Source organism: Mus caroli, chromosome 7 (genome assembly GCF_900094665.2).
Source record: "Mus caroli chromosome 7, CAROLI_EIJ_v1.1, whole genome shotgun sequence".
In the NCBI taxonomy this organism is placed as follows: domain Eukaryota; kingdom Metazoa; phylum Chordata; class Mammalia; order Rodentia; family Muridae; genus Mus; species Mus caroli.
The window spans coordinates 81,969,353-81,992,418 of NC_034576.1; the positions used below are offsets into that span (position 1 = coordinate 81,969,353).

The window sequence follows — 23,066 nt, forward strand, 5'->3', positions numbered from 1 at the left end:
CTGTAAAGCCCTGAGTGTGTGGTGGGTATTTACTAAGCTCTCTCAACTGTAAAGCACTGAGTGTGTGGTGGGTATTTACTAAGCTCTCTCAACTACCCTTTGTTTCCTCGCAGTGTTCATAGTTGGGATCATGTAACTCAAGGTCTGATAGAATTTGGTTTCATCTTGATGGATTCCTATGGGCCAAAGAAGAGTCTTGATGGAAAAGCTGTTGAAATTGGCACCAGTCTTTCTAAAATGACAAACCAGCACGCATGTAAGCTGGGAGCTAATATCTTATTGGAAACCTTTAAAGTAAGTGTATTGGCTAGCTTTATGTCAACCTGACCCAAACTAGAGTTATCAGAGAGGTTGATAGAGTTATCAGAGCCTCGGTTGAGAAAATGTCAGGCATTAGGCAAGCCTATAAGACACATTTTCTTATTTGTGATTGATTGGGGTGGGGTGGGGCAGCCCATTGTGGGTGGGACTGCCCCTGGGCTGGTAGTCCTGGGTTCTATAAGAAAGTAGGCGGAGCCAGCCATAATGTACAAACTGGTAAGTAGCGCTGTTCCGTGGCCTCTGCATCAGCTCCTGCCTCCAGGTTTCTGCCCTGAGTTCCTCTCCTGGCTTCCTTTGATGATGAGCTGTGATATAGACACATAAGCAGCACAAACCCTTTCCTCCCCAAGTTGCTTTGGTCATGGTGTTTTCTATAGCAATAGTGACCCTAACTAAGGTAGTAAGAGTCGCAGTTGACTACCATTTCTAAATTGCACCTTCATAGTATAAATAGAGCAAGATGTTACTTGGGAGTTTGTCAGATAAGGCAGTTTGACCGTTGGCAGAGTCTGTGTGACAGCGTGGGATGGTATTGAAATCTTAGAGAGTCGGATTGGTGAGTACACTCTCAGCTTTTTATTTGTGTTGGGAGAGGGAAAGGTATATGCCTGTGCAAATACACTTTCCTTGTGTGCACACGTGTGCAGAGACCAGAACAGGCTGTTGAGAGTCTTCCTCGAATAGTTCTTACTTTATTGCCTTGAGACGGGATTTTTCTCTAAGTTTAAATGGGACATAGCTTTCTCTTCCTCCAGCAAACAGTGCGTTAGCTTTTTGTCTCTGACAAGGGCCTGGGAGAAACAAATGTAAAAGAGGAGTTATTTTGACTCAGAATTTCAGATGTTTCAGTCTGCTTGACTGGCTCGATACCTCTGGGCCTAGATGGATCAGAATTTCATTCATGGCAACAGAAGCAGGACAGAGGAGGCCACGCATCTGACAGTGGCTGGAAAGTGGAGAGACAGACACAGAGTATACAAAAGAGTCAAAGAAGCAGAGGAGACAGACAGACAGATGAAAAGAAACCAGGTCAAGCCTGTACTAGGTGGCTTATTCCTTCTTTCTTTCTTTTTCCATCTGTCCTGTAGCCTACTGCTCATTTCTATCCATGTTCAGGGCAGTCTGTCTTTCCTCAAGTGCTGTCCCATGTGCCAGCAGTGCTAGATGTGTTCCAAACTAATCTAACAAAATCAGGTTGAGGACCATGCTTTTAACCCCAGCACTCAGGAGGCAGAGTCAGCGCTTTGAGAGTTCAAGGCCAACCTGGTCTACATATAGAGTTCCAGGACAGCCAGAGCTATATAGAGGGACTCTGTCTTCAAACCAAACCAAACCAAAATCAAGTTGACGGTCAAGATGAACTATCATGGTCCTGGAGAGAGGGCTCAGCATGTAAGAGCACCTGCTCTTGCAGAAGACCTGGGTTCTGTTCCCAACATCCCATGGTGGCTGCAGCCCTCTGTAATTCCAGTTCCAGGGTGTTCAGTACCCTCTTCTAGCCTCCTTGGAAACCAGGATGCATGCACATGATGCATGTACATACACGTGTAGGCAAACCAGACACATAAAAAGAATCTTTTAAAAAGAAACACGGCTAAGAACATTCTTAGGATAAGATTTTGTTTTAAATCTTTTTTTAAAACAAGACGTTTCATTTGATTTCAGTGGCATTAGAATATCTGTAGAGCATATAACTGCTATTAAATCACTAACAGACTGAGTCTAAATCAATTGACTATCAAAGCAATCAGATTCAAGTAAGAGTTTTGATAAAATATGAGTGAAATTCCGAAAGTTTTTGAGCGCACCTGCTGTGGTTCTTGGAGTGAGAAGACATTGGTTAAGATCTTGTTGTTTCTAAAACTTTCCATGGGCTTGAATGTGGCTGTAGACTGTACTGTATACCTACAGTAGGAACAGTCCTTGATGTCTGGCCTCAGGCTTCACGAGAACTGTACTTTTGGGTTACTACAATATATACTTCCTGTACCTAACGTCATTTGGGTGCAGATTGAGAGAGCCATGATTCTGGTCTCTAGCTGATCTGTGTCATATCCTGAGTTGTCTGAAACTTTGGGTTTTGTTCACACCAGAATCTTCTAGTTCTGCCTGACACGCACTGATGCTCTAGCAAGCTGAGTCACCCAGGCGTGCTTTGTTGATTCTGTTCTTTTCAGATCCACGAGATGATCAGACAAGAAATTCTGGAGCAAGTCCTCAACAGAGTTGTTACTCGAACATCCTCTCCCATCAATCATTTCTTAGGTACTGAACTTGAAGAAGATAGAGTTCTTGGGAATATTTCCTTTTGTATGTCAGACTGATTCAGTCTGGGGAAATCTATGGGGCTCAAGAGATGGCTGAGTGATTAAATCACTTGCCATGTTCTACTGGGGTTTGAGTTCAGGTCCTAAGAACCCACATAAATGCTAGATGGGAGCCGGGCGTGGTGGCGCACGCCTTTAATCCCAGCACTCGGGAGGCAGAGGCAGGCGGATTTCTGAGTTCCAGGCCAGCCTGGTCTACAAAGTGAGTGCCAGGACAGCCAGGGCTACACAGAGAAACCCTGTCTCGAAAAACAAAAAAACAAAAACAAAAAAATAAATAAATAAATGCTAGATGGGCAGGGTGGCCTATTTGTAATTTCAGCCTCGAGAAGAGACAAGGAACAGAATCCCCAGAGCAAACTGGCTGGGCTGCAGGTTTGAATGGGAGACCTTGCCTTGATGAATCAGGTGGAAGGGGATGGAGGAAGACTCCCAATTTCAACCTCTAATCTTCATATGCACGCGCGCGCACACACACACACACACACACACACACACACACACGAGAAATGAAAAGAAGGAAATAACAAAACTTAATAGTGATATTATAGTTTAATGTTTTGTCTTTGATTGTGATGCCAGGGAGATAGATGAGCCCACTTATAATGTCTGTAGTGTTGGTACGTAAGGAAAATTTAACCAGTGAGTGGACCGTCCATTGTGCACCAGCATGCTTGCTAACAGGCAGTGACAGACATGGCCTTGAATGTCTGGGGCTCTGGGCTTGGGCTTACCACGATGGTGCTGTCCTTCTCGTTCATGACCTCTAACTGGCTGGTTTGATTAGGTATCTCCTAATGTCTAAATCCATTGCTTTTTTCCTAACCCCCCCCACCCCACCCCACCCAGCTTTGCTAAAAGCTCTGTTGTTTGACCTGTTGTGGCTTCTCTGACTTCTGAAGTCCTCGGAACTGTAATTGTTTGTTTCTTACTATGTCTATGACCAGATTTTCCCCATTTTTTATTGGTAACTTTTCTTTAACCCTCAAATTTTAGGGTTCTGTAAAGTTCAATAATTAATATTTTATTATGCCTTATAACTTCATGATGTCTAATTGGTATAATCTCCACATTTAAAGTATGACAATTTACTGACCTTTAATGTGTGTGTATGGTGCAGCTGTCGCCATAGTCAGTTTAGGCACTGGGGAAGCAAAGCTGAACAGCATAACTGGGTACTGCCGTCCGTGTACCTGTTAGGATAACTGGGTACTGCCGTCCGTGTACCTGTTAGGATAACTGGGTACTGCCGTCCGTATACCTGTTAGGATAACTTGGTATTGCCGTCCGTATACCTGTTAGAATAACTGGGTACTGCTGTATACCTGTTAGAATAACTGGGTACTGCCATATACCTGTTAGATTCAAAAGAATGACCATGGCCAGGAGTCATGCTACATGCCTTTCATCCCAGCACTAGGAGACTAAGGCAGGAGGATCTCTGTGAGTTCAAGTAATAAGCTAACCAAAGCTACATAGACTGAGCCTGTCTCAAAAACAAAACAAAACAAAACAAAAGCCCCACATCAAATGTTGGTGACAGTATTGAATAACTAGAAACTGTTGGAAAAAGGCAGAGGGTATATTTTTTAAAAAAAAGTAAAATCAGAAATGTAAAAAAGTTAGACTTCATCCAATTATAAAATTTCCTTTCTGTGTGACATTACTACAGAATTTGAAGTCAGTCCAAGGCTGGGTGAAAGTGTACCGAGCACACTGCTGGGTCCTGGCCGCGGCTCTGCATCACATCTGTCAGCCGGCTCCTCTGGCTCCTGACTCTCTTCCTTTTACAGCTTCCTCTCTTCCTGAGCACACTGAGTTCCCACCCAGGCTTTTGTTCTTTGTGGTCTTTGTGGTCTGTCTCACTGTCGGGATTCCGATTTTGTTTTTGTTTTCTTTTCTGAGCTTGTCTTGCAAGCAGACTCTTCTTCCTTGGGTTAGAAACTCAGGTTATTGATGTCACCCCAGTCTCTCTTTTTCCTGTTGAAGAGTACTAAGCTCTAAGTTTTCCTTTAAATGTCCTGTCAGCTCTCCTACATTTCTAAGGTTTCTGTATAGTCCAAAGTGCCTTAAATCTCCCCGTGGTTTGTTCTTTAGCCAGAATAGTAAAGGCAGTGTGGGAAAGGTAGGTTGGGACTTGAGCACCAGGCCCATGAAATATCTGAGACAAGGCTGGCTTCAAACTTGCAATCCTCCTGTCTCAGCCAAGTGAGTCATTTAGTGTTCAGTATCTGAGGACGTTCGTTTTCTTTTTTCATTTTATTTTACGTGTGAGGGTTTTGTCTGCTTATATATATGCACACCACATGCATGTTTGATGCCCTCCAAGACAGAAGAGGGCATCTAATCTCCTGGAACTGGAATTACAGATGGTTGTGAACCACCATGAGGGTGCTGGGAATCAAACCCACATCCTGGAAGAACAGCTGAACCATCTCTCAAGCCCCAACTCAGTCATCTCTGCCCCCAACCCCTTCAAGACAGGGTTTCTCTGTGTAGCTCTGGCTGTTCTGGAACACTCTACAGAGACTCAAGATGTCCTCCTGCTTCTGCCTCTCAGTAGCTGGGATTAAAGGCTTGGGCCACCACTGCCTCAATCAAAGTCATCTTTTAATTCTTTTTTGTTTGTTTGTTTGTTTTTGTTTTTGTTTTTCGAGACAGGGTTTCTCTGTGTAGCCCTGGTTGTCCTGGAACTCACTTTGTAGACCAGGCTGGCCTCGAACTCAGAAATCTGCCTGCCTCTGCCTCCCGAGTGCTGAGATTAAAGGCATGTGCCACCAAAGCCTGGCTTTTTTTTTTTTAAGGTATCATCTTGTTACTGGTTTTTAACTTGACTGGAGAACACACTTTGTACGAGGTTAATTCTCACAAAGTCACAACTCTCACAGTCACAACTTCCTCGGTGGTTTCTGAGTTGACTTTGTCACCTTCTTTTTCCCTGTAGCACTCCCCTGCTCTGGCTCCGCACACTGTCACCAGATTAGTATTCACTCTGCGTCTTTTTCTAAATTCTCACCTCTCACTAGATGTGGTAAGATACACATCTGCAGTCTGGAGACTGAGGCAGGAGGATTGCAAGTTTGAAGCCAATCTGGCCTCAGATATTTCATGGGCCTGGCGCTTAGTCCTAACCCTCCTTTCCCACTGCCTCTCCTGTTCTCCATCCTTGCCCATCACTGACCTCCCTCGCGCTCTGACTCTGTGCCGTTCTTAGACCTCTGTGCAGAGTCTGCCGACCTGGGATTCTATCCACTTAAATAATCCCAATCCCTCAGAACCTCAGAGTTCTTCCTCTCTCTCTAATAAGGTACTTGCAATGATCTCTTGTGCATGTCCTGTTTAAGTCCTGTTCTTACTCTTTGTTAGGTAATACATGTTTGGAATTGTTAGAGACTTGATATTCTCAAAAATATCTCTTCTGAGATATTTTTGCTTGTGTTCTGACTAGATTACTAAAACTCTTGACAAAAGAATATGCTTTATATATTCCTGGTGGGACCTATGTCTGCCAAAGTAAAATCTATAAATATTTACCATCTTGCTTTTGCTTAGAAGAATGAAGTGGCATGGCACTTGTGCAATCAGTGTAATGAGCTGTTCCTCTTCCTCTTAGACATTTTAATTTTGTTATTTTGTATGATCACAAAAAATGATTAAATATCCTTTTAACACTGGGGAAAATTATGTACGGCCAATAGAAAGTTACATTTAAAAACAAAACAAAACAAACAAAGAAACATGGGGCTGGAGAGATGGCTCAGAGCTTAAGAGCACTAGCTTGCTCTTCCAGAGGTCCTGAGTTCAATTCGCAGCCACCACATGGTGGCTCACAACCATCTGAAATGGAATCTGATGCCCTCTTCTGGACTGTAGGCATACATGCAGGCAGAATGCTGTATACATAATAAATAAATCTTTTATTAAAAAAAACAAAAAACAACAACACACTTGATATTTCTTCCCTCATATAGACTTTAGGTGCTTCCTTATCTTTATTGTATAGTTATGTGAGGCAGCTAATTATGTATTCTGTTCTCAGACTTGTTTTCAGATATCATCATGTATGCACCTTTAATTCTTCAGAACTGTTCAAAAGTCACGGAAACTTTTGACTATTTGACCTTTCTGCCCCTCCAGACCGTGCAAGGGCTGCTCAAGGCGGTGCAGGTAAATCAGCTGACATGCCAGGTAGCTCCCGAAGCCGGAGTTGTAACTACCTAGTCGGGAAGGTCTGGTACAGCTTTTATAAAACTGGATGTCAGAGCTCCTGTTTTTCTTCCGTCTCACAGTTTCGTATTGAAAGGCAGAGCGCATGGAGGCAGACTCGTCCCAAGTCCTCCTCTTTATAGCTCTGCTTGCCTTTGCTCATTCTCAGCTTAGCTGAGTACTCGAAGTGTCTTAGGAGATGAGCGCCCACAAGAAGGCTCGTGAGAAATAGGAGCTCACGCTATAGCCCAGGCTAGCCCGGGACAACCCATTATGTAGTCAGAGCTGTCCTCAGATTGGTGCAGTTCTCCTGCCCTGGTCTTTTGAGCAGCTGGGGTTACAGGCCTGCCTCACCATGCCTGACAGTAGCAACTTTCAGCTGTCAAAGTGCACTGCTGTCTTTGCAGCTAAGTGTAATCAGCCTCCACCACGTATAGAAAACACCCAAAAGCACACAAAGTACTAATGGCACTCATAGAGCTGAGCACTGCTAATGAGAGGTGACCTGCTCCATTCTTCAGCCGCTTCTCAAGATCAGCATGTCGATGAGAGACTCCCTGATCCTCGTCTTGCGGAAAGCTATGTTTGCCAGGTATGTTGCCAATTCCCTGAGACAGCAGGGAGCTAAACCTTCTACTGTTTGGCTGCTACCTCACGCTCGGCGCCCCTTCCTTCACATGTGGATCCTTCGTTCAGCACAGCCCTCTCAGCCCGTGAGACCTTATGCTGAAGGTCCTCGGGCAACCTCAGGAGGTGCAGGACATTACAGTTCTCATTTAGCCTTAGACATGATCCGTGGGTAAAGGCAGCATGTGGCAGTAGGAGCAGTCTACCATCCATGTTTGGTGGTCTCTGGTACCCTCCTATTCCTCCTCCACAGTAACCTTCGTGAGCTTTCGGACATGAGCTGACCACCGTGCCAAGCAAGGAGGCAAGAATATACTCAGGGTCTCACTTTGGTAGGCAGCAGAATTGTGGCTCAGTCACTAGTGGACCAGAGTATTATTGAGGGGCCTTAGAGCTCCCCCGGGGCCTCCTGATCCCTCTTTATTGTGTAGTTGTTATACAAGCTGGAGATGATTAATACTGTCACCTAAGACGGTAGTACAGTGCTGTGAGGAAGGCATTCGATACTTAGAGGATAGGCTGCCCACATACCAAGCTAGCCGTGTTGTAACGCACTTCCACACGTTTAGAGGAATGACTAGCAAGTAGCTGTTATCTCTGTTCTAGAACTCCTCACCCAAAAGCATGCCTGCTACACAGGATTATGTTTTAACGTCTGTAACATGCGTGGGTCACTGAGGTGTGGGCCGCAGCTGCTATCTTTTGGATGGAAGGTTTACGTGGCATCGAATACTGTGATCCTGTAGAATAAACAAAGGAATCTTGTGGAAGAGTGCACTCATTCAGACACAACAAAACTCAGCAATTTACATTGCAGCCCACTATGTAGATTCAAGTTCCAACCCAGTTCATAGCTCAGGATTCTTCTGATTGCCATGGAGTCTTGCAAGCAGAGAAAAAAGTGCAGCTAGTCCTGAGGTTAAGAAGATAATGCAGTCAGCCAGCTGCAGCCCCACGCTGTTGGTTGTTATGGACCCTGGCACCTCATTTGGAGCTTGTAAATTCAGTTAGGCTTGGCCTGTGCTTGACTGCCTTCTGTGCGAGCTTAGCTGGTTTCGTTTTGTGTTGTTCGGCCTTGTGTGTTCCTGTGGTGCTAACTTCTCTGTGTATTCCCGAGCTAGCCAGCTGGATGCCCGGAAATCTGCAGTTGCTGGATTTTTGCTGCTCCTAAAGAACTTTAAAGTCCTAGGCAGCCTGCCGTCCTCACAGTGTACACAGTCTATTGGTGTCACGCAGGTAAGAGGGCCTCACAGTGACTGTCACTGCATGTCACCTCACAACCAGTAATGGGGATGTCATCTTTTTTGTTCCTTCTCCCATAGCTCAGGCCAGCCTGAGCTTGCAGGAATCCTCATGCCTCCGGCTCCTGAGTGCTGGAATTGCAAGGGTGACGGCTGTCCTCTTCCCAGGCATACCAGTAGTGACTTTGCTCTGTGTCAGAGTGCTGTCTAATGTGGTAGACCAGCCTTCATGTAGCTGCTGAACTAGACACTTGACTGACATGTGACTAGTCCAAATTGCGTTTGCTGTATATATAAAATTCATGTTTATTTTCAAGATTTAGAGCGAAATACATTTTTAATCACTTTATATTGAATTACATACATGTTGATGTGTTAGGTATGTTGGATTAAATAAAATATTAACTTACCCGCTTTATTGTGCTTTTTAGCTATTTATATTTATGTATTACAAATTACACATGTAACATATAATTATGCATTAGTTATGTGTATATTATGTATAGCTACGTAAATTTACTTTTTAAAGATTTTATTTATATCTGAGAGTGTTTCCCCTGCCTGCTTCTGTGTGCACAACTCAACAAGACCATCCACCTCTAAAGCGCTTTAATCTTTGTAGGTATAAAGAGCTCAGCTTTCTTTTAAATGCAAGTCTTAGGTTTTTAATACAGTCGTGAGTATTGTGACCACTGGATTGTCTGGGGAAGGGGGAGTAAGTTGCCTTCCTGAGTAGCTGGCATTGTTCAAGTAAACCTTAAAGAGCAGCTGAGAGTCAGGCTTGTCAGAATGGTTTAATCCTAGTCTGTTTCAAACCAGACCGTGTGACAGGGAATGCATGGTGATGGTGGTCGCATCAGCATCCAGGCCTAGTGGGTTTCCCTATGACAAGCACAACCTCCTTAGCGGAAATAGCCTGAGAAGGCTGGACGCAAGCTGCCACCCTCCCTTCCAGGTGCGCGTGGACGTTCACAGCCGATACAGCGCTGTCGCCAACGAGACCTTCTGCCTTGAGATCATAGACAGCTTGAAACGAAGCTTAGGGCAGCAGGCGGACATCCGGCTCATGCTTTATGACGTAAGTAAGGGAAGTGCAAGAGGCTGTCAGCCCTACTTACGGAGAGTAACTCTCCTTATGACAACACTGTTCTGGGTCTAGATGTACAGTAGATGTGTCCTTCTGCACTTGGTCAGTGCGTAGTAAGAGTGAGTCCAGAAGTTAAGTCATGAAATCGTAAATAGTTGATGGATCGTAACCATTTTAATTGGAAATATTTAGATTTACTGCTAATTTACTGGTCTGAATTTAACCCCACACTTGTCATTTGTGAATTCTGTCCCTCATACACAACAGGCCCTTACTTTATGCCTCCTTTCAAATTTTTGTGTATCTAAATGTGCATAAACACTTCCAAGAGCTGGTAGGGTGGCCATGCTGCCGTCCGTGGTAGCACTGGTGAGGCAGAGCACTTAGTGCCTTTTCTATTGTGTGCTAACACCACGACTAAGGTGACTTCCAGGAAGAAGTGTTTAATTGGGGCTCACAGCTCTAGAGAGACAGTTTAGGTAAACATCCCTCCCTGTCAGTCATGGTGGGAGCATGGCAGCCGTCAGGCTGGAGCTGGAACAGCAGCTGACCCTCTCGGCATGAGCCACAGGCAGGGGGCAGAGGACACGTTGAGAATAATCGAGAATGGAGGAGGCTGTTGAAACCTTGAAGCCCACCTCTGGACACACATTCTGATCCCTCCTATCATTTCTGCCAGTTGGGGACCAAGTATTCCGACATGAGCCTGTGGGGGTCACTCTTATTCCAACCACCACGCAGGCAGGTGGATCTGTGGGTCCTGCCAGAGCAAAAGAAAAGAAGAAAAGGAAGAGATGTCTAAGATACTGAGTATAGACATTATTGTGAAGGCTCAAGGGTTCTGCTTTCCCCTTCACAGTGAGTGGCTTTATCTCATAGCTGTCAGAGTTGCCAACCTTAAATCTCTAGTATACTTAGCTTAGTAAGAACACCCCTTCCTTCCTCCTTCCTTCCCTCCTTTCTCCTTTTGTACTTGGTTTTTTGGGGGGAAAACTGTTGGACTCAGTCACGTAATGACAGAATAGTTAGCAAACAGCCGAAAGCAATTGCATAGCCAATACAAACAGCACCTAATGACTGGAAGGAACACTGCTGTCTCTATAATGTGAGGTATTCAGGATGTCAGACATCTCCTGGAAGGAATGGAGAGCATCTGTCCCCTCAGCAGGGAGGAGAGGTCAAAGTTTGTTCAGAAAGCAGCCTTCTGTTTCTTTCTTTCTGCCTCGCCCCTACAGGAACAACCTGTAGCCCACGCTGGCCCAAGCTCAGTGCAGCTGATGATCTTAGATGACCTTAGATCCTTCCGTGCCAGCCTCTACCTCAGGCAGGAGGGTTACCAGGGACCATTGCTGCCCCTCGCACTCATTTGACATCCTAGAACATTGTTTCTTGAGCTATAGAAGTTGGTAGGTGCTGGAGTTTTCAGGTTTGTTAAAATAGCCTTAAGTTAGGAAGGCAACTGGGAGAGGAGAGTGGGAGTAGGATTCTGGGGCTGGCTGGCCAGTCCAGGTGCTCGCCCCGAGCGATGCTGTCTTAGACACTATGGTAGAGAGAGATCCAGGAAGGCACCCATTACTTTTGGCCTACATGTGTATACAGATACACACAGACACACACAGACACACACACACACACACACACACACACACACATTTGTTTTGTGGTATTGCCAATTCTACTGTTCATATATACAGATTTATGTAAAATTTATATACGTTGTCATCTAACTTTCTGTTGTAATCATTTTTTCTTTCATTAAGTTTCTCTGGCAATATGATTTTTAAGGCCATTGTGAAGCAACTTAATTATCTTCTTGTCATGCCTTTGTAAACACTATCTCTGTCTGTCTGTCTGTCTGTCTTATTGTATCTGTTGCTCTTGACATTAGTCATAATCTTGGTTTTAGGTATCAGATGAAGCCAACATCTTCTGCCCAGTGAGCCACTTCTCTAGCCCTAAATTTTTAAATTTTATTTTCATTATTTTTAATTGTGTGTGTGTGTGTCTGTCTGTCTGTCTGTCTGTCTGTCGATTTGTGTGTATGTGAGGACAAATGCCTGTGAAGGCCAGAGGTGATGGATCCCCTTGGAGGTGGAGTTACAGGCAGTTGTAAGCCTCCGTGTCCATATTGGGAACAGAACAGGTCCTCCACAAGAGAAGCAAGTGCTCTTAACCGCTGAGCTGTTAATTGGAGGGAGCGAGGCATAACAACCACATCTATGAACCCAGCACTGGGGAGACCGAGGTGGATGGGTCACAAAAAATTCAAGGCAGCCTGGGCTACATTGGCTTTGGCACAAATGCACACACGTGCTCCTTGCTCAACATTCCTTTTTGTTAAAGTCTTTTAGAAACTCTCAGCAAACTAGCGTCAGGAAGAAACTTCCTCACACTTAGAAAAGGCACCAATGAAGCTTAAAATGGTGACGGAAAGACTTCCATGTGGTGAGGAACAAAGGTGTTTGTTCTCTGTGCTTCATTCATCCTCATAGTTGAGATGCTCTCCCACACTGTAGGGCAGGAAAAGGAGTTAAAGGCACACAGATTTTCAAAGGGAAAACTAAAGCTGTGTCCATTTGCATAGTATTAATCTATTCAAAGTGTTTAGCAAGAGAAATATCGACATGAGCTGTGATGAGATAGATCAACAATGTGAAGGTTTACTATAATTACTCATCCTAGCATTCAATAGCCAGAAATGGAAATAAAGTATTTAAAGCAAATTGAAAGGAAACACTTAAACCTCCAAATATTATGAGAGATGCTAAAGAATAAATACAAGGTATGACATGCTTGCAGGTTGCTCAGTTTTGGTGGTATTTAAGTCTCAAATCTGCAGATGGGGCACAACCCTAACAGAAACTCAGAATGCTGTTTTTAATGTGTGTGAGGAAAATAAGAAAATGTCAGGGGCTGGAGAGTTGGCTCTTGGCTCAGCAATTAAAGAACACTTCGCTCTTCCAGAGGGCCTGAGCCTCCCAGCCCTGTGTCAGGTGGCTTGGGACTGCCTTTTATTTCAGCTCCAAGGAGTCCAGTGCCTCTTCCAGCCTCCAGATATAGGGCACAGACTCCAGCCTTTATTCTCAGTTCCTCTCCCCACCCCCACACACAAAAGAAATTTATAAGAACTGAGTCCATGTAAGAAAGAATGAGCTTGTCTCTGTGTTGCTCCTAGGGTTTCTACGATGTCCTTCGACGGAACTCTCAGCTGGCTAGTTCAATCATGCAGACTCTCTTCTCACAGGTAAAATACATTTTTATGGATCATGTAGGGAAATCAGATGCTGTGGGGCTGCTGTGCTCTTTGGGTTGTTTTGTGTGAGTGTTCACTTCCCAGCCGGCACACTGCTACCCTCTAACTCTTCCCTGAGTTCTCAGTCTGCTCCTTAAGTCTGAAGGACACTTTATGGAGCCATTTCAAGTTTATTTTATAGATTTATGGTCTTTGAGACATGGTCTCATATAGCCCAGGCTGCGACTCAAATGCATTTTATAGTAGAAGCTATATGGAGTTGCTGATTTTTCACTCTGCCTCCCAAGCGCTGGGGTTTCAAGTACATACCACCACTTCAGGTTTGGAGTTTTCAGTTTCAAAGAAAAAATTTTGTTTGATTGGTTCTTTTGAGGTAAGCTCTCTATATATCCCTGGGTACCCTGGGACCCGGTGTGTAGACCAGGCTGGCCTTGAACTCAGAGACATCCTTGTGTCTCTGCCTCCCAAGTGCTGGGATTAAAGGTATGTGCCACCAGACCCAACTCAAAAAAATGTTTTAAATTAATGAAATACTTCAAAGGATCATCAAGATGAGATGAATTCAGATATAAATAAATATTAATATTTATTCATTAAGCATTATCAGAATCTTTTTTTTAACCAGCTCTATAACATTTATTCTCCACTGGGAGGGCTAAGCTAGGCCCCCAGTGCATCATTTTCCTGCAGATAGATGTGAACTGTTGCAGCCCCATCCTCTATTGCTCCATGGTGATACTTTTGGAAAAAAAAAAATCAGTTTGAAATTAAGGTCTTAGATATGGGGAAATTCTTGGAAGGCCTTTGCTACCTGAAACACTTGTCACTGGGCTTGGCATGACCTTCTGTAAAATTATATCTTTCAAGCATCTTCACACTTTTAACAAGAATTAAAAGCCATGTTTGAAGGCATAGGACAGTGCTTTCCAAATTCTTCAGATTCCAGAAGTAAAGAGGACAGAGGAAAATAATAGCCAGCATTTTTTTCATTGCTCTGTGCCGAGCAATGTTTGAAGTTCCTTACCTGTGTGGTGATAGTGAATTCTCATGTAGCTTTAATTTCCCAGTAGACTGATTTTTTTCAAGTGAGGGCCCAAGACTTGGAGAGCTGTCAACATCAGTAGTAAGTGAAAGTACTGGTTTAGACCCAGGCAGTCTGACTCAGAAGTCTAGGCTCTTTTTAAGAATCTTTTGCTCGTTGACAGTTTCATGCGTGTATATAATACATCTTGATCATAACCTCAGGTACCTCCAGTTTCCCCAGCACCTCCCCCAACGCATTCCCTGCCCACCTTCATGTCTTCTCCTTTTTACTTACTGTAACCCACCGAGTCCAATCCGTCCTGCAGCCTGTCCTCATCCAACTTCCCTGAGAATGCTGACTGCCTTTGCAGATGTAGGGGCGGATATGAGGGGAGTAAAAAAGTTAGAAAGTTACCTTGATCAGTGCTGTGAATGGATGCAGACAGGCCAAAGGATTCACATTTGTTACATCATTCTTCCGCAGTTGGGAAATGCACATTAAGAAGGCTAAGGTGCCATCAGCTTCAGCAGTTAAAAACTCGAGGATTCATGAGTCATGATTTTTCTGTCTATACACAGTTAAAACAGTTCTATGAGCCAGAGCCTGATCTGCTACCTCCTCTGAAACTAGGAGCTTGTGTTCTGACCCAAGGAAGTCAGATCTTTCTACAAGAGCCCCTGGTAAGAGTTGTCGGCGCCTGCCTGCAGCCACTGTCCCCTCGTCGGTGGTAAGGTTGATCTACAGCTGGTCCCATTCTCCCTGAAGCTTTCCCAGTTCTTTCTTGGAGTTTTTACTTTTCCATGTCGGTTATTTGTGACCCATCATAAGATCGATTTACTGTATTTTATGTGTATGAGTATTTGCCTGCAAGGACATATGTGTGTTATATATGCGCCTGGTGCCTAGAGGCATTAGATTCCTTGGAACTGGAGTTGTGAACCACAGCATGATTGCTGAAACTGGAACCCAGATCCTCTAGGAGCAGCAAGTGCCACTGCTGAGCCGTCTCTCCAGCCCCTACTTAGGATCTCTTGGTCAGGTAGTGCTTCACTAATCCTGACAGCCGCCTCTTCCTAAGAGTCATACCTGTCACTTGGTTACACACTGTTGGAAGTAGAGATGCACAGTGGCGTGAACAGATCTGCTTCCCCAGTCTGCAGGGAGGAACTGGGATGACCCTCTCTGTCCTTGCCTGCCTTCAGAAAGGGGGGAAGGGATGCAAAGCGTCAACCACCCACAAGTGACTTAGAACACAGGGCGAGGAACAGGAAGAGCCGAGTCTTCGTTAATGTAGCTTCAGAGCCATGAGATGTTCCAGGCGTCCTTCTAAGATGCTGTGTTGGTGTCCTGCAGGTTCCCTCAGCATTAACCCCAATCTTTAGAATGGCTTTCAGGGCTTGGGAACTATAGGCTGTTTAACTTCATTCCGGGCCTCAGACAGTGTTGCTATCACAGCAGGAAGGCACACTTGGAGTTTCATTCTGAAGTGTGAGTTCCTTATGGGGCCAGTGCTTGGCAAGGGGGAAGGGTGCAGGAAATGCCTTCGTTCACTCACGCCTCTCCAGCTTTGTTAGTTCAGATGGCCCTGCTGTGTGGCCCAGCAAATAACACAGCTTCATAACAGCTTCGTAAGCTGCCATGGCTTATTTTGTTCTACAGGATCATCTGCTGTCTTGCATTCAGCATTGCTTGGCCTGGTATAAGAGCAGAGTCGTCCCCCTGCAACAAGGAGATGAAGGAGAGGAGGAGGAGGAGTTGTACTCCGAGCTGGATGATATGTTGGAGTCCATTACTGTCAGGATGATCAAGAGTGAGCTAGAAGACTTTGAGCTGGTAATTGCTAAGTCCTCGAGCCTATGGACCGATGGAAGCTTTGGTACCATGGTGATTTATATTTGTCCCTTAGGATAAATCAGCAGATTTCTCTCAGAACACTGATGTCGGCATCAAGAATAATATCTGTGCGTGTCTCATCATGGGAGTGTGTGAAGTTCTAATGGAATATAATTTCTCCATAAGTAACTTCAGGTAAGGATTACTGTGACCCTTCATAGAGTTTGCTCTAGCATTACGTTAGACACGGAAGGACCAAAGATGATAATAGTATGTCCTTTTCTCTTTCTTTTGGCTTTTTAAGGCAGGGTCTCATTAGATAAGGGTGACCTAGAACTCTCCATGTAGACCAGGCTGGCCTCAAACTCACAGAGATCTTCCTGTCTCTGCCTCCCAAGTGCTGGGATTGAAGGCACATGCTACCATGCCCAGCTAATGGTATTTCTCAATAAATCCAAACTATGTACTTCCCTCCAGACCTGTGAACTTTATGTCCCTGCAAGCTTTCATTTATTCACAGTTCGCAGACCCTACGTTCACCTATTTGACTTCCACTGCAAACATTTCATTAGTGGTAGTACGGGGCTTCCATCGTCCTTGACTGGGAAGAAGGGGAAAGAAGAAAAGACTCTTAGAGACTGCCGTGGCTTGGGAGTACCGTGCTAAGGAGGGTCTGCCGCTACCCCGCACTGCCGTGGCTTGGGAGTACCGTGCTAAGGAGGGTCTGCCGTTACCCCGCACTGCCGTGGCTTGGGAGTGCCGTGCTAAGGAGGGTCTGCCGTTACCCCGCAGTGCTGTGTGTAGCGTAGGACACCTGAGGATACACTGCAGTCTTCTCACTGTCTGAAACCAAAGCACCCAGTCTGACACTTGTCTCTGTCTCTTCCTGTTACGCAGCAAGAGTAAGTTTGAGGAGATCCTGAGCCTTTTCACATGTTACAAGAAGTTCTCTGACATCCTCAGTGAGAAAGCTGGCAAAGGCAAGGCTAAGATGGCCAGTAAAGCCAGCGACAGTCTCCTGTCCTTGAAGTTTGTGTCTGATCTCCTCACTGCTCTCTTCAGGTAAGACCCTGCTTATGTTGAGCCTGCACTACAGTAAGGAGAGTGTGCACCCCATATTCTATGTTCCCGGTTCACACCCACAGTTCTTAACTTTATCAATGTACAATAGGAAATAAGTTAGGGGCTTTTAATTTCCTAAACATCAAAGTTGCATAACCCAAGATGGGCATTCTACAGAGGGAGGGTGTCCCTCAAAATTGATGTTCTTTAAGACAGGGTTTTCTGTAGCCCTGGCTATCCTAGACCTTGCCTTGTAGCCCAGGCTGGCCTCAAACTCACAGAAATTCTCCTGCCTCTGTCTCCCGAGTGCTGGGTTTAATGGCATATACCACCGCATCCAACTGAACCTCAAAATTATTAAAGCAAATGAGAAGCCTTGGAGCAGTGAACAAGAAGGATGAGTTTAGGGGTGTTGTAAGAACATCTAAGTAGTTCATACACAAAGGCTCAATGGAGAAGAAAGGAGAAAACTGAACTAAATAACAAAGGAACAGTCAACTTTCTAAAAGACCAAGATGAGCTTTGATTTCACTGAGGTGTGAGGGACTGATGGGGGGAGGCAGGAACTGAGGTAACAGCAAGCAGAATGAGTTAGAGCAGCCCTGGCGCTGACTCGGGCTTAAGCTGCATAGAATCTTCCATTCAGAACTTGCTGAGTGCTGCTGTTCTGAAGTCTCTAAGACCCTAATCCAGATGCTAGCAGCAGTAGGGAGATGATCTTCCCTCCCTGTGTGTGGGGTGCAGCCCAAGCCTGAGTGTGTTAGGCAGGCACTTGCCACTCGGCTGTATCCCCAGCCCTTTGTTCTGCGGTTGCTCGGCCTCCCGGCCACTGGGTTACCTACCACCCCACCAGGCTCAGCTCCTTCCTTCCTTTACTCTCTGTCTAGAGACAGCATCCAGAGCCATGAAGAGAGTCTGTCTGTCCTGCGGTCCAGCAGCGAGTTTATGCACTATGCAGTGAACGTCGCTTTGCAGAAGATACAGCAGCTAATACGAACAGGGCATGTGAGTGGTCCTGATGGCCAGAACCCAGACAAGATCTTTCAGAACCTCTGTGACATAACTCGGTAAGCCATTTTCACCCTTAAATGGTTTGCTAGCTTGTGTGCTGTGAATTCTCTGAGAAGCTCGGGACAGAACCGTTGGGCACGTATTAGGAGAGAGGTTAGTTTCTCATAGTGAGCCTTCTTATTTTGTGTGGATTCTTCGTCTTATATAAAATCTTACTGTGCTCCCAGGAGGGAAGAGAATATTATTACGTAGTGATTGAATTGTGCATAAAGTAAGCATAATAAGCCTAAGTGTACATGCACCTGACAACAGATTTAAAATACTTAAAAGCAAATAAATACAATAAATAAATGGCCTAGGGCAGTGACTCAGCAGTTAAGAGTGTAGACTGTTCTTATAGAGGACCCTGGTTTAGTTCCCTCTCACTCTGGATCTAGAGGAAGCCAGGGTCCTTCTCTAGACCCAGCAGGCATCTGCACTCATATTCATGTACACACACATAGACATACACATAATTTAAAATGAAGTAACATCTTTCTTAAAAAGCAATACAACTGAAAGAAATAGACCAAAGGAAGTAATGAGGTAAAGACCTGAGCAGTGTTATCATCCCTCGTGACTGATTGGCCATCTGTTGACCACTCGACGCCAGCCTCTAAGTATATTCTTTTTGTGTGCACATAGTACTTTGATCAGAGAATACCACGGGAGCTGGAGGATAGCTCAGGAGTTAAGAACTGAACACTGCTATTGTATGACACAATTTCTGAGGAGCTGTGAACAAAAGTCTACTTATCCCAGACAGGAACCTGATGCCAGACCAAAGTAGAAGACCATCAAAATTCATTTTAGTAAACCAGTGATTTTTATTGGAGTTACTTACAGGAATATGGGTGTGGGGTTATTTGCAGGAACAGAAATGACTCAAAGACAAGTGTATCACCAAAACCCACCCCAGCGTGGGTGACAATCCACAAATGCTGGAAACCTGGATTGTATTGCACAGCCTGTACGCAGTTCAGCCAGTTAAACAGTGGCCTTTCCAGGTAGCTCAGCTGGTCTGTTTCTTCCAGGCAGTTTGGCTGATCTAAGTCTCTTATGCAGTTTAACTGGTCTGAGAATGTCTCTTAGTAGTCTTTACTGCTTATTTATTCTTGAAGAGGGAGGGGCCTAGTAAATCTAGTTAGTTTCAGGGACTTCCTTTGGGTATTTTGGATTGTTTACTTCCTGAGCTTTAGGAGATTGCCTGATGAATGAAGTATTTTACCTTCCCTTAGAACATCCTCATTTCACCGCCATCCTCAACATCAGTTGTCCTCACCTCCTCTTTAACATCCTGTGTTGTGAACAGCTTCCCTCCAAAATGGCAGGTTCTAATCTCAGAGAAAACTGCTGCATGAGGACCATCCAAATTTGGTTCTCTTCCGCTCTCAAGCTATTTTTTAAAGGATAAAAATTTAAACAATAATAATAACAAAAGAAACCAGTATCAGCATAAGACACCCAAGACCGAGGTCTCAGCACAAAGGGGATTTATTTGTCCCAGAGGGACAGAGGACAGGGACTAAGAGATAAAGACAGGAGCTAAAGGATGAGGAAGAAGGGGAAGGGAACAAGGAGAAGGAGGAGGAGGAGGAGGAGGCTTATTTGTCCCAGGGGACACAGGACTGCCTTTGGATAGAGAGGAGACAGACATGGCCCATAAGAAAATGACAATTTATATATGTAAAAGGGGAAACCCTATGTTAGGATAAGGTGTTTAATTTTGATTGGGCATGTTAATTGGGTAAGCCATAGGGGGCTTTTGATTGCTGGACTTTAATACTTGATAGCTGGCCTCAGGAGAAAAAAGCAGCCAAATAAGGGAATAGACCTTGGTGACTAGGTTTAGGAATGTAATCTAACAGTTTTTAGCAAGGCGGAGGGAATGGGGGAAAAGGGCAAAGCCTGGCAGAGCCATGTTTGCCATGCTGAAGCTGGCCAGGGTCCTTCAATAACAATAATAATCATTAATAATTTATACAGTTAAAAAGTTGAGATGCTGACAAGTTGGCACAGTGGGTAAAGTCACTTGTCACCAAACCTGATGACCTAAGTTTGATCCTTGGAACCAAAGTACTTGTGTGACCTCTGATCTCTGCACCCAAGTCATGTGCATATATATACATACACACACACACACACACACACACACACACAAGCACACACACAAGTAAATGTTTTAAGTTTAGGATTGCATGTAGTGGCTCATACCTGTAATCCTAGCACTCAGAAGGCTGAAATACGATTGTCAGGAATCCGAGGCCAACCTGGGTCTGGGATTTCAAGCCAGCCTAAACTATTGTGTGAGGCCATAGCTAAGAAAAGAATGGACTAGAGAGATGGCTCACTTACTGCTCTTGCATTGCACACACATGGTCCACAGACAAGCAAGCTAGCAAAGCATTCATCCACATAAAACATAAAAAAAAAAAAAAAGTTTGAAAGAGACAGGCCTGGGTAATAAGACCCCGATTAATGTAAAACAAAGGGACACCATGCGCTGATGTTTGCAGCAAGAGGTAAATCTGACAGACGTGCTGGACCATGGAGCTTCAGCCTTGTACGTGCAGTTACATATGATGAGTTGTAAAGCACCCACGTGGGAACAGAAATGAGGCGAATAATGGAGAGCTACACTGTGGGGGATGACCACACCACTTTCTCACACTGTAGGGTCTTGCTGTGGAGATACACATCAATTCCTACGTCCGTGGAGGAGTCGGGGAAGAAGGAGAAGGGAAAGAGCATCTCACTGCTGTGCTTGGAGGGCTTGCAGAAGACATTCAGTGCGGTGCAGCAGTTCTACCAGCCCAAGGTCCAGCAGTTTCTCCAGGCTCTGGGTAGGCATCATAGGGTCATAAATGGCTGGCTCTGGGCTTCTGTAGCCAGACCCCTTGAATCTGTTTGTTCACTTAGCAGAGGAGCCCTCCTGCTTCTGAGGAGTGGCCTCTAGTGGGTTCCGGACTGGTGGTCACTGCATTGCATTTAAGCACAGATAATGACTGGAGGAGGAACACAGCATTAAGAACCTGACACTTAAAGCCAGTCATGGTGGCACACACCTTCAGTCCAGCACTTGGGAGTCAGTCAGACAGAGGACAGCCTGGTCTATATAGTGAGTTCTAGGACAGCCAGGACCACATAACAAGGAGACCCTATCTCGATCTCTGCTAACCCCTCAAAAAAAGAAAGTGTAATATAGAAACACATTTTTTTTGATTTTTCGAGACAGGGTTTCTCTGTGTGGCCCTGGCTGTCCTGGAACTCACTTTGTAGACCAGGATGCCCTTGAACTCAGAAATCTTCCTGCCTCTGCTTCCCGAGTGCTGGGACTAAAGGTGTGCACTACCACTCCCAGCTATAGAAACACATTTAAGTCAGCCTCCAGACCTTTTTTTTTTTTTGGCTTTCTAAAATTTTAGCTATCCCCAGATATGGTGCCTCAGACCTGTAATCCCCATACTGGGGAAACTGAGTCAGGATTACAAGTTCATGGCCAGACTTGGCACATAGTAAGTACCTTGTCTCAAGGTAATATAATTTTAAGTATAGTTGGGATTTGGTGGCACATGCATATAAACCTGGTGTCCAAGGGGGAAAGGCAGGAAGAGGGTGACAAATTTGAGGCCAAACTGGTCCTTGTAGCAGTTTCTAAAGTGGTGAAGGCTACAAAGTGAGATCCTACCAAAAAGATTTAATTATTTTTTCTTTAATTCAAAACAAAATGCCCAGGCCTGAGAGATGGCTCAGTAGTTAAGAACACTGGCTGCTTCTCCATAGGGCCTGGATTTTGATTCCCAGCACACTTGTGGTGGCTCACAGCCATTTGCAAGTCCAGTTCCAAGGGGATCTGACGCTCTCTACAGTTACGTGGGCACTGCATGTGTGTGCACAGACATACAAGCATGCTAAAGACCCATACACATAAATAAAAACAAAGGAAAAAAATGTTGAAGTAACAAGAGGGCTGAGACTCCAGGTTGGTGGTAGTGCACAAGGACCTAGATTCCATCTCTAGTACCACCCTGTGTGAGTGTGTGTGTGTCTGTGTGTGTGTGTGTGTGTGTGTGTGTGTGTGTGTGTGTGTGTGTGTGTGGGTGTAGGAGGAAGGACTGGGTATCATGTTATCGGCCTAGCATTCCAGCATTCAGGAAGCTGAGACGAGCCAGTTGCAGGTTCAGGCTACATAGGCAGTTCCAGGCCTAGCATTCCAGCATTCAGGAAGCTGAGACGAGCCAGTTGCAGGTTCAGGCTACATAGGCAGTTCCAGGCTGAGTCGGGTTATTTAGTTTGACCTTGTCTCAACGAAAAGAAGAAAACAGAACACCAACAACAAACCCGAGTCAGCTTGAAAGAAGATGGGATTGTTTCCATTTCCAGATGTCATGGGCACAGAAGAAGAGGAAGCAGGTGTCACTGTCACTCAGAGGGCCTCGTTCCAGATCCGGCAGTTTCAGGTGAGGCCGCTGTGTTAAACTCTTCCTGATCCTTGGGAAGCGCAGAGAGGAGTCAGACAGGAAGTGCAGGCAGATCTGAGTGAAAGGTGGTATGTTTGGAAGGAGCCTAGTGAGGATCCAGCCAGCAGCACCTGTGTCCACAAGGATCATTGTTCAAGGTGACATAAAGAGGAAGCCAGTTCTCCCGGAGCCAGGCCTAATGGCTTTGATCACATGGTATAATTTGGCCCCGTCTAATACAGGGACTGGGAAAGTGATTCCATTAAGTTTCTCATCAGTAGTTGTCAGTGTCAGTGTGTTCCATTTATAAAATTTCTTATATTACTAACTTGTGCCAGGACTTGTTGCTGAAGTATATAGCAGAAACAGGAAGGCAAAACAGTCCTGCAGGGGGCTCCATTGTAGTCAGGAAGACTGCCAGACGGATACGCAAATCAAATTCGTTCCATTGTCAGGCCACATGTATCAGGGGGAGCTGAGTTTGGGGCATGACTAACCCTGAGGTCATGACTAACCCTGAGGTCATGGCTGACCCTGAGGTCATGGCTAACCCTGAGGCCATGGCTGACCCTGAG

General features: G+C 45.1%; 1 protein-coding gene across 1 annotated transcript in view; it reads left to right on the top strand.

The window, feature by feature from the left end:
* Positions 1-23,066, top strand: part of Fanci (FA complementation group I) — a 60,999-nt gene that overhangs the window by 27,055 nt on the left and 10,878 nt on the right. Inside the window, exons 13-26 of the mRNA XM_021166132.2 lie at positions 114-294; positions 2,499-2,586; positions 6,688-6,815; positions 7,376-7,446; positions 8,603-8,717; positions 9,678-9,800; positions 12,985-13,053; positions 14,665-14,766; positions 15,746-15,919; positions 15,993-16,114; positions 16,817-16,981; positions 17,869-18,048; positions 20,708-20,874; positions 22,415-22,491. Coding sequence (XP_021021791.1) covers positions 114-294; positions 2,499-2,586; positions 6,688-6,815; positions 7,376-7,446; positions 8,603-8,717; positions 9,678-9,800; positions 12,985-13,053; positions 14,665-14,766; positions 15,746-15,919; positions 15,993-16,114; positions 16,817-16,981; positions 17,869-18,048; positions 20,708-20,874; positions 22,415-22,491 — 1,762 coding nt within the window. The remainder of the gene's footprint in view (positions 1-113; positions 295-2,498; positions 2,587-6,687; positions 6,816-7,375; positions 7,447-8,602; positions 8,718-9,677; positions 9,801-12,984; positions 13,054-14,664; positions 14,767-15,745; positions 15,920-15,992; positions 16,115-16,816; positions 16,982-17,868; positions 18,049-20,707; positions 20,875-22,414; positions 22,492-23,066) is intronic.